The sequence below is a fragment of the Sinocyclocheilus grahami genome, unplaced genomic scaffold (genome assembly GCF_001515645.1).
Source record: "Sinocyclocheilus grahami isolate Dianchi unplaced genomic scaffold, SAMN03320097.WGS_v1.1 scaffold444.1, whole genome shotgun sequence".
NCBI lineage: Eukaryota > Metazoa > Chordata > Actinopteri > Cypriniformes > Cyprinidae > Sinocyclocheilus > Sinocyclocheilus grahami.
In genome coordinates this window covers 856176-867933 of record NW_015505623.1, presented here as the reverse complement: position 1 = coordinate 867933, position 11758 = coordinate 856176, and the positions used below count along the sequence as shown (strand labels likewise).

The following is an 11758-nucleotide window of genomic DNA, read 5'->3' as shown; positions in this document are numbered from 1 at the left end:
ATCCCTGTGCGCTTCTTTAACAGGGTGAATGTCCACTTTCAGGCCCACTCATCTGTACCATGCTTCCTCTCTGTGCGCAGGCAAAAGTAGCTTTAGTTAGTTTCATTTTTAATTTGCATATTTAGTTTGCATATTGCACATGCCCTACATATGACTAGGTTTTGAGATTTCTAAGCATATCTAGATGGTGTAAATGTTTTTTTTCCTCAACTGACTTTACTTAAAAATTAACAAAACAAACCTATTTATTCAGCTGGAAAAGAAAAAAAAATCATCATGGACTCCAGAAACAAGTGCTGCTGTCATTGTTCCGAACCTTGTTTTTTCAATGATTGTAATCATATAAAATATCCAACAGGCTAAGACATGTAACACAATACATTTAGACACATGATTTAGACACTTTGTAGTGCAAAAGCGTTTGTTAGAAGGTGGAGTTCTGTGGACCTGGACTTAGGCAGTCACTCGAGCAGAAACCATGCATGCACTTTCATTGCTTATTATAGTTAGTCCAGGCAGTTTATAATTTGGTTTGGGATGACTGGATGATCCTGCAGGTTACCTAACACAAGCCTTTTCCATGTTTAGAGCGCAGTTCCAACTATTTGCACACCTGAGGTGCCTCCAGGGCAGCAAGATTCAGGCATATCAGCATGACTGAGGCCAGCCAAACTTCAGCACATGCTTAGTACAGGAAGAATCTGACACTGAACTAACCTCTATTGAAAGCCTTGATCTGTCTATGAGTAAACCTCAAAGATCTGCATTTCTAATTCCAAAAATTCAGTTACTAATATTGTTATTTAGGATGTTGAAAGCTGAAAAGTGGGTTTCTGGTTCTATGAAAAGGCGGGGTTCTGCTTCTCTGTAAAAGCAGAAAACATATCCTAAAAGGATTCTCAATCCCTGAAGGTTCTCTGTTTATGGAAAATAGTTAATGCACATTTTTGCAATTTCTGTATGTATATGTCACTTCACTTTCACAACCAGTTCAGAGTAAAATATAAGCAATGCCACTACTTTTAGAAACAAGTGCATATGTTAATAGTAATAGCAGGTGCATTTTCAAGATGAGTGACAACTAAATTATTACAAAACAAAGTTAAAAGAATTACTTTCAGTTTGAGTACATACAAGCAAATGTGAATTGTCTTGGTTTTTGTCTGTGCACCTTGTAGAAAGTAATGCAGATAGCTGAATGGCATTCTTTATGTTATAGCCTGTCCTGTACCATTTCTACAAGCAATTTACATAAAACCTTACATTATCATGTTTCAAGGCTAAAAACGTTGCATTCGTTTTACCATCTCCCAAAATGAAAGAATTAATCAGTTCTCATAACCGACACCAAATATTTGTGTGCTTCCATTCTCCTCTTATGCACATACTCCATTCATAAGCATATTTTCTCAGTTTTTTTCTCTCAGTTTTACTTGCCTTGTATATAAACATGATTGCTGTGAATGGTGTAATATGCAGTTGTAACTGGTTTGTACCATCTTCAATGGGCAGTAGTTCAATGTCTCTTTCTGAGTGTTGGAATTATGAGTCAAATGTTTGTGTACACTCAACACATTGTCAGATATGAAATAAATGTGGAACTTATGCAACACTATGAATTACTTTTGTATGTTTATTGATCCAAGTCATTATTTTATGCATGAGAAAACTAGGAAAACTCAAGCTGAATGTATTCTTGATTTTATATGTAAAATGGTCCAGCCTGTTTTCACCATGGAATAGAAACAAATTAAATAGGTAATTTTTATTTCAGGATTCTGACTTGATTTCTAGCAATTGTAGTTTATATATCACAATTATGAGCTAATATCTAGAAATGCAGAGGTTTTTTTTTTTCCTCAGAAATTTCCTTTTCTTTGAGTTCCTATTGTTATCTCAGAATTAAACAATTTTTTTAATCAGAATTCCTGTTTATACCTCTTTTAAGGGCTGACTTTTGTCAACGAAAGCAAGTCAGAATTGTGATGTAAAACTTTTATTTTTTATTACATGCAAGCTTTTATTAGACTACATTACAAGCTTCCATAAAAACTATACATACAAACTTCAAAGAGAGTTAAACTAAAATAAACATATATTCACATCAATTTAATAAAAAATAAGTCTGTAAAATCCCAGTAGCTCCATGACTCTGTCCTTACTGCCATTTTAACATTTAATCCTTAAAAAAAACTTACCAGCATCTATTTCCATGCTACTAGTACTTAATCTTTAGCTACTAGTATCTTTTCCATTGGTACTAGTACCTTTTTAAAAGATGCATAAATGTTAAATCGGCTTTCCATAACTAGTAAGATAAGAATTCTTACTAGCAAGATAAGAATTCTTACTAGCAATAATGTCAAAAGATACTAGTATCTAATAAATAATTACTAGTACCTTATGAATAACTACTAATATCTATTAAATAGGTACTAGTATCTACTGAATAAGTACCAGTATCTAATAAATAAGTATAGTATCTAATGAATGTTTACTAATATCACTATTGGAATAAATACTAGTCAGAAATTAATAGATGAAATCAAAAACAGAATAACTACTACCTGTTCAATTGAAGATATCTTTAACTTCATAAAGAACTAGTGGGAATGTATTTGGAGATATCTTCATTCAAACAGATCATTACATAAACATGAGTACCTCTCAACCGTCCATGATAATACAATAGATTAATATACTGAATGAAACTGATTGTTATAGGCCTAGCTGGCTTTGTATGTTGGCTCGATGATCTTGCTTATTGGTTACCATGATAACATAAGGAAAGATATGTTTAATATGACATTCATTTTGACAATATATATATAAAAAAAATTTTTATTTGATTATTGGCAGTTAGACCCAAAAACCAGTTAGTGCACACCAGCCAAACAACTACAACAAGAGAGTGTGCCTTGTTGGGGAGTATTTATAATTCCTTACAATAAACGAAGGTTTCTTATCAAGTTTAATAATGACGAATCATGGCCATCAGCTGTGCGCTTCACAAAATTTCCCTGGCTTAATGATCTTTCAACATAGCTGCATTTTCTGCAAATGTAACTGCCTCTGCCATATTGCACCTTCTTTCTCATCCCTTCTCCTAATATTCTAGTTTCCATATCCTTGGGCTATTTACGTTTCCTGTCTAATCTCTCTCTCATATTGTCACGGTCCAGGTGTGTGGAGGCAGGATGATGAGGACAACAAGGATATTTATTGTAGCGACAACAAAGGCAGAGACAGGCACACACTCGGGGTAACATTCACAATAACTGACCAACTAGAACACAAGAGACAGGAACAGATATAGGGCAGTTAACGAGGGACAGACAGGGGCTACCAGGATGATGAGGACAACAAGGATATTTATTGTAGCGACAACAAGGCAGAGACAGGCACACACTCGGGGTAACATTCACAATAACTGACCAACTAGAACACAAGAGACAGGAACAGATATAGGGCAGTTAACGAGGGACAGACAGGGGCTACAGAGTCCAGGGAGGTGACGATGGAGGGAGGAGCCAGGGAGATGACAGGAGGGAACCGGAGCAGGAGGAGGAGCCAGGTGGGACCCTGGCCACAGCTATAATAGCGGCCCACGGTGGAGCCGACGGAGGGAGGAGCCATGGAGGAGGAATGTCCACCGACTCCAGGGGGCCAACCAATGGCGGCGGAGCAGGTGGAGGAGGAGCCCGAGGCGGAGACGGAGAGCCAGTGAGCCTGGGGAATGCCGAGGATCCGGGGGGCCAGGGTGGAGCCGAGGGCTCTGGCGACCAAGGCGGAGATCCAGAGATCCGCGGCGGAGCGACTGAGGACCAAGGTGGAGCTGACGGGAGGAAGAAGCCCAACGGAGCCGGTAGGACAGAGCGACCAGGCACAGCCAGAGGAGAGGAGTCCAGAGGCAATGGCGGGTCGACGCCTGACCAAGGCGGAGCCGGAGGGACGAGGGAGCACGGTGGAGCTGATGGATCAATGGGTGACGGTGGAGGCGAGGGAGCTAGGAACCGAGGTGGAGCCACTGGGTCTATGGACCGAGGCAGAGTCCGGCCCTCAGAGGCTGGAGGCGGAGGCGAGGGAGACTCCGACCATGGTGGCGCTGGAGGAGGCCGGAGCGGGTGGGAGAGAGGGAATTTTTGAGGAGCAGGCATTGGAGAGAGCTCTTGGGCTGGAGCCCTTCCCGGGCAGAACCGGGGACCAGGAGCCCTTCCCGGGCTGGACCGGGGACCAGGAGCCCTTCCCGGGCTGGACCGGGGACCAGGAGCCCTTCCCGGGCTGGACCGGGGATCAGGAGCCCTTCCTGAGCTAAACGAAACATCAGGAGCCTTTCCTGGGCTAAACGAAACATCAGGAGCCCTTCCTGGGCTGGACGAAACATCAGGAGCCCTTTCTGGGCTGGACCGAGGATTCCACGGTCTCTCCTCCTCATGTACTGTGACCTCTGTGGTCGATTGGCCGAATACCTCCCGGAAGTGTCTCACAAAACCCTCCAGCGAGTGAATCCCCGGGCTCTGTGCAGTCCACAAGGCTTCGGCCCACTGCAAGGCTCGTCCAGACAGCAACGAGATAATGAATGACACTTTGGCCCGCTCAGTCACAAACAGGTGTGGTTGCATCTCCAGGTAGCGGGAACATTGCAGCAAGAACCCGCTGCTGAAGGCTGCCTCACCCAAAAAGCTGGCTGGCCGGGCCATGGGACAGGCGGCGTAATCCATAAAAAACAAAAAATCAAAACTGACAAAAACCGGAAAAAACAAACGAAGGGAAAGAGTAGTTGGTTCATTAATATTCAACATACTATTAGCAAACTGATCAGAAATGCAAATTTAAAAAGTACTATCTATTAAGTTCAGGACATCTTTGGTCTAAGAAGTTACTACTGTAGTATCTAAAATTAAGTACTAATTCTATTTTTTTCTTAACAAGTATTGAATACTAGTCACCATTGGAATAAGTTCTAGTATCCAGTGGCAGCTTCGGGATGGTTTTGATGGGGGTGCTAAGGGGGGCTTAACAGTTCAGAAGGGGTGCTAAAAAACTAATTAAACTGAGTGAAAGTAATGAACGCCTAGCTTCAGCTTCAGCAATCTAAATAGAATGCAAATTCAGCCACCTTTTGTTTCTTATATACAACAGCTTCGAAAAAGGCTAATTTTTTATATATTTTTTTCTGTGGTATTAAACTTCTCATATGCCACTGTTATTAGTAATATAACTTCAAATGCCAACAGCCAAATATGACACTTACAAATTAATACAATTTATGAACGCACATTCTTTTTTTCTTTTTTTCTTTTATTTATTTATTTATTTTTTACACATATCTATTTAGTCATTTTTTCTGACCATCAGGTGTCAGTCACTCTCAATGCCAACTGTCGGGAAAACATGGTATGGTAAATTCTAACCATTTTTTACAATGGATAAAGTGCCGACAATTCATACAACTATTTCCATACAGTGGCATAGTTGTGTTGTATCATGTGTCGACGATAGCCAGAGATATTGTCAAAAGCATCTAAAATTGGCAATATTAAGAGGATTTAGCATGTCCAATTAATGTGGGCCTGTTACATTCTTATTATTATTAGGCCTTATTATTAGGTTACTTTTATTATTAATTACATGAAATTATTGCCCCGCAATAATTTCATAGCGCATCACCGCATGACGCGCTGTGAGGATAATTAAAGTATAGGCTATTAGCTCACTCCTAATTGAAAATGTTTTTAATAAGTTTTTTTAAAACAGGTCTTTTCATTTATATAATGAATTATAGGCCTATAATTACAATTATTAACACTGCAGTCATCAATGAAAATTAAGAGCAGCTTTATTTCATGCACCGATTTTCAAAAACAACCTGTTTAACGCGAAATACGTTTATTCTCATGGTTTTCACTATACGGGCCACAAGAGAAATATTAAGGGAATAATTTAAGACAGTTATATACCGTTATCAGCATATGTTGAAGCAGTTTTGTCTCGTTGTCTCAGAGAATATGCGCCATTAATACAGCGTTAGAAAGCTCCTTCCGTTTTTTTACTTTCACTTTCTCTATAGTGAATTGACTGACGTTCATCGGCATAACTCTTGCGCACAGTTTGCACGTTGCTTGCTTGTGTTGCTTGACCCCTCCCCCATAATATCAACATATTAGGCACTTTTTAAAGATTTTTAATGTTTATTTTTCAATGTTAATGAAAGTGACACCAAAAAACAGGAACATCATTAGGAAATCCTTGGGGGTGCTCTGCCGGGGCTAAGCAAGTTTCTGATGGGGCTATAGCCCTGTCAAGCCCCGCCATAGCGCAGCAACTGCTAGTATCTAATAAATAAGAGCTAGCATCTAATGAATAAGTACTAGTAACTTTACAAAAGACACAAATTACCTAAAGAATAAACACTAGTACATAAAGAATAATGAATAAAGTCGTGACGTGTTGCCTAAAGAATAAGCACTAGTAGCTAATGAATAAGTACTAGTACCAAAGACTATAGAATAAAAGGGACTTAATGGAATAGATTCTAGTATCTAAAAAATAAGTAGTAGCATGAAAATAGATAGTAGTACGGTTTATAGATTAAATGTTAATACGGCTTGCCATATTCCATCCGGTCTCGCCTGTATAAAAACAGGTCTAGCCTCAAAGCTACTTAAAAATGTACGAACGCTACTATCACGAAGAAGAAGTAGCTCATGAATATTAATAACGTGACGTGATGTTCGGACAGCGAATTAGGAATCGCTCAAAACCGAAGGCTTGGCTCATTAATATTACAACTAGCACATGACTGGATGCCGTTAAGACGTTAACCCAGCAACGTCAGCACGATCTGATTAATAATCTATGAACCAAGCCCTCGCTGTAGTAGAGAGTATAAGGGCAACCGTCTGAAAAACATGTACGCTTCCGGTTCAAAGTAGAGCGTGATGCTGCTGCCGCATTATCACTTTGAACCGTGAATCATTGAAAGTCCATACGTTGAAGAGTAAGGTCAGTAAATTAATAGTATAATTACATAGGTTCATCAGGTTTGTCTCAGCGATGGTTCTTGTAAAGCGACTGTAAAGAGAGTTTAAGTGTTGTAGTTGTTATGATATGCTCGTTACAGTAATCTGACTCTACCAGCAGTGAGTCACCTTTATGAATCAAAGTGCAGTAAATGGCTTGCACGATTTTATTGCCACATTATGTTGCATTAATCTTCATTTAGATTAAATGTCAATCCTGTATTAACAACTATGACTTGTTTAAGAAAATTGCAAACATATGTGTGACCCGGGAAGCCTTGTGACATGACTCGTGCGTTATAGTTATTGACATTAATGGTCATAAATTTAATGCATGCCTTTATTTACCCCGCATGTTTTTTTTTGTGTTTTTTTTTTTCGTTTTATCTACCAGTGTAATCTAGATAATGGCTGAAAAGACTGATCTCCCTGTCATCCTGGGTCATAATTTATGGGGAACCTTAACACCTCATTTTGGGTCGGACCTGCATCATCATGATGTGGCTGATGGGCCAGACAGGTAATGCATATTAATACATTAAGTAATACATGCTCCAGAATGTAGTTTGTAAAACCGCTTTGTCTGCTGCAGAATATATATGGATTACAACGCTACCACACCAGTCGATCCAGAGGTGGTCAGGGTTGTTACTGATGCTTTAACTGAAGCCTGGGGAAATCCCAGCAGTAATTACCTACCAGGTATGAGGCTCTCAAAGATAGATGTTTGGCAGACTTCTAACATGTCACATTTAAAGGCATAGTTCACCCAAAATAGAACATTTTCTCATCATTTATTCATCCTCCTCATGTCCTTCTAAAACTGTATGCATGTGTTTTTTTTGTGGAACACAAAAAATATATATATTTTGAAGAAGGGTGGGATGCAAACAACAGTGATGCCACTGACTTCCATTGTATGGGGAAAAAAAACTTCAAATATAAGATTCTTAAAATACAATAAAAAGTATTTTATGTTCCACAGAAGAAAGTGAAACAGGTTTGGAATGACATGAGGGTGAGTAAGTTATTATTATTTTTGGAAACAGTATCTCATATTGTTTTCTTCTGATCTTAGGTCTGAAAGCCAGAGACATCATTTACCATTCCAGAGACACTATTGCCAGGATGGTTGGTGGAAAAGCAGCAGACATTATTTTTACTTCAGGAGGAACTGAGGTGAGGGTTTCAAGTGTCACAGTTCAAATAGAAATTCATCAAATTATCTTTTTTTTCTTTTACATTTTTTTTTTCTTAATTTTTTTTTAATAGCAGGATAGTGAAGGCCCTAAAGGCTATTGCGTATGGCTAATTCATATTTCCACCCTCCCCATCTAGATTTGTAACATGCTCAAAGTAAAAAAAAAAATGCAACTTTTACGTTTACCATTGACTATGAATCGCAAACAAGCAGACATTTTGCATGACATGTTGTTACGTAGGTGCTGCTGGTGGAAAAATTGACAATTTGTATGACATAACATTGAAGACATGTCAATTATAATAATAAACACATTCGAATTCAGCTTGTGTTCAAGTTGGCCATTCAAATTTGTGGTGTTGACCAACAGAAGCCTGCTTGGTTTGAAAGTAACTTCTGTATGAGTGGTGTCTCATGCATTATTACACTGTTGATACTGGACAACTATTTTGCCTGCTTCACTGTGTGAACTACACTGAAACCTTAAATATTGTTTTCTTATGATAAATGGCTTTTGTTATTCCTCATCTGTAGTTGTTGCTTTGGATACAAATGTGTACTTAATACATGAAATGTATTAATTTATTACACTGAAGGCCTGTTCACACCAAGATGAATTTTCAGTGTGAAACTTTTGTTCGAATTGCTTAATCACTGCTGTTACATAAAACCACAGCTTGGTGAATAGCAGACATTGAATCTAGAACCTGCTATCTTGTCATTGGACAGTTGTATTTGGTGTTGCCTGATAAACACTATAGCAAATACAAAAATCTGAACTGCTGTACACGTTTACACGAAAACATGTACAGTACTGTGCAGAAGTCTTATGCCATTAGTATTTTAGCCAACAGTAACAACAAAAAAAGTTTTAAGTCAGTAATTTCTTACCATCATCCAATTCGTCTGCAATGACATGAAAAAACTGGGACAGACTAAATCCCGAAGAACTGTGGCAACGTTTTCCAAGACACTCAGCGACGAAAAAAACCTACTGGCAAAGCTACCGCACTGTGAAAAGTTTTAGGCACTTGTGTAAAAATGCTGCAAAGATGCTTTCAAAAATAATGTAATAGATTTTATTATCAATTAACTTCTATTAACTAAATCAAATCAATATTTGGTGTAACCATACTTTTGCTTTTAAAACAGCTTTTGTCCTGTGTACACTTGTGCATAGTTCTTCAGGTAGCTTTGCAGGAAGGTTTCTTCCTTTGCCACAGTTCTTCTGGATTTAGTCTGTCTCAGTTTTTTCTGTTTCTTCATGTCATTGCAGACAGACTGAGATCAGATATCGGATTATTACTTTTAATGGTAAAAGGAATGTCTGGAAATGTAAACTGACATTTCCTACTGACACACTAAAGCAAAAGATAGAAGTAACTGACTTAAAACCATTTTTTGTTGGTGAAATACTAATAGCTGAAGGCATCTGCACAGTACTGTATAATTGTTTGACTTCAATTCTTTTCTGTGACAAGCGAGTATCAGAAACATAATGATACATGCCGCTTTGTGTCCTGGAGTAACCGGGGTACTTTCTTTTTCATCTGAGATTTTCAGACAAATCTCATGAGAAAATCTGACTAAATCATGCCAAACATTCATGCTGGTGTGAACAGCTTTTAACATTGTAACACTATCTGTAACCCTTTATGTGTCTGTCCTAATGGTGCATGCCGCTTGTGTTGAGAGGTGCGTTGAATCCCTGGTGAAAGTCGTGTGAAAGGACCTTTACTTTCACTTGATCTTTATTTAGCTCTCTTTTTCTCCTGGACTTTCAGGCCAATAATCTGGTGTTTCACACAGCTGTGGAGCACTTCAGAAAGAGCAAGAATTCTGCAGAGGGAGGCACAAACAGCAAGCAGCTAAATGGAAGCGGCTCCCTGCCCCATATTATCATCTCCAATGTAGAGCATGACTCCATCAAACTCACAGCTAAACACTTGTTAAAAGAGGGCAAAGCAGGTTAGCAGACCTGGGTTTTATGTCTAAAACTTTAAATGGAGGCATTTTTCTCCAAAGGTTTAGCTTGAGAAAGTGGGCATCACTTCATTGTACTCCTGTAACTGGGAATATTGCATCCAAAACGTGTCCTTTGCTATTTGTTTTAAAATATGAATATGACTAAAGATCTTTGTGCTCTGATTTGACCTGATTGAATTCTCGTTGTAGATGTCACATTTGTGCCCGTTTCCAAGGTTACGGCACGGGTGGAGGTTGAGGATGTCATTGCAGCGATTCGTCCCACCACCTCCTTGGTGTCGATCATGCTGGCCAATAATGAGACGGGCATCATTATGGTGAGAATGTTGCCTTGACAACAGTCCCAGTGATGTATTGGACTATTTCATATAGTTAAACAATCACACAACTGTGTTTTGGCCATTGGGACGAGGCTTAATTGCGAGCGTGATATTGCTTTTATACAACATTTCATAAACATGATGTTAATAAAGATTAACTTACATTGTAGACACAGTATGGCTATTTAACTTTTGCTTTGCCAATAAAAATACAGTAGTTTTTTCGGCCATGATTTAGCATAAACACTTAAAGTAACCAATGGGATTCTCCTTTCAACAGCCAATTAAGAATATTTGTCAGAGGGTGAGGGAAGTAAACAAACAGAGGGCAGCATCGGCTCCCAAAATCCTCCTGCACACCGATGCAGCACAGGCTATTGGAAAGATACGAGTGGATGCACATGAGCTGGGAGTAGACTATATTACCATTGTAGGACACAAGGTAAGTAACAAGAGATGCTGTTGATATATCATATCTCTCCAAACAAAGAAAATTAGAGATGCCAATCCTGCTAATGCTGTGTTTCAGTTTTATGGCCCTAGAATTGGCGCTTTGTTTGTGAATGATCCTGGAACCACAACCCCGGTTTACCCTCTGTTTTTTGGAGGAGGACAAGAGTGCAACTTCAGACCAGGGTATGACATGGTTTATTGTGTGATGGGGTTTCATGTATAGGTGATTAATTATTGAACAGAATTAAAACAAGTATGTTACTGACTCTGAAATCAATACTGTTGTTATCTCTTTATTTCTCAGAACTGAGAATACAGCAATGATAGCCGGTCTGGGAAAGGTAAAACCCACTTTGTATCATAAGCGTCATTTATTTCTTACCTAATTTTTAGAATAAGTTGACTGTTTGGACATGTAACATGGGTAACTAGATTTATTTATTTATTTATGGTAGTAAGGTGACTGTTTGTACATGTATAACTGTAAAAAATAATTATTTTCAGTGCTATGTTGCCTAAGCTTGTAACATGCAAATTTGTTTTACATAATTTTTTTTTTTTGGGAAAAGGCTGCAGAATTGGTAAGTTCAAATCTAGCAGAGTATGAAGCCCATTTCCTGGACATCCGATGTTATCTGGAGCAGAAGCTGCTTGTAAGTCCTGTTTCTGCCTTATAGCTGACTGGTACAAATGTTTCAGTGGACATTAAATGTAGCCTGTATTTATATAGAGATTTCTTTTTTTGTGTGTATTTATTATTCTTTTTTTCTTTTTTT

The 11758-nt window shown here is 38.6% G+C and overlaps 1 protein-coding gene across 1 annotated transcript; it reads left to right on the top strand.

Annotated features, from left to right (window-relative positions):
• Positions 1-6904: 6904 nt before the first annotated feature.
• On the top strand, positions 6905-11659 carry LOC107552250 (selenocysteine lyase-like). The gene is made up of 10 exons (XM_016234107.1): positions 6905-7005; positions 7417-7542; positions 7615-7724; positions 8101-8201; positions 10008-10191; positions 10399-10526; positions 10810-10971; positions 11059-11165; positions 11287-11323; positions 11552-11659. Exons 2-10 carry the CDS (start codon positions 7430-7432, stop codon positions 11657-11659), a joined length of 1050 nt encoding a protein of 349 aa, XP_016089593.1. The 5' UTR covers positions 6905-7005; positions 7417-7429.
• Positions 11660-11758: the final 99 nt, after the last annotated feature.

What these genes read in the sequence shown, in the direction of transcription:
- LOC107552250 (XM_016234107.1), top strand. Translation starts at nt 7,430, where the DNA reads ATGGCTGAAAAGACTGATCTCCCTGTCATCCTGGGTCATAATTTATGG. An exon ending in CAGCAGTAATTACCTACCAG is followed by an intron (nt 7,725 to 8,100) that starts GTATGAGGCTCT and finishes TTCTGATCTTAG; the next exon opens with GTCTGAAAGCCAGAGACATC. An exon ending in GTTAAAAGAGGGCAAAGCAG is followed by an intron (nt 10,192 to 10,398) that starts GTTAGCAGACCT and finishes TTCTCGTTGTAG; the next exon opens with ATGTCACATTTGTGCCCGTT.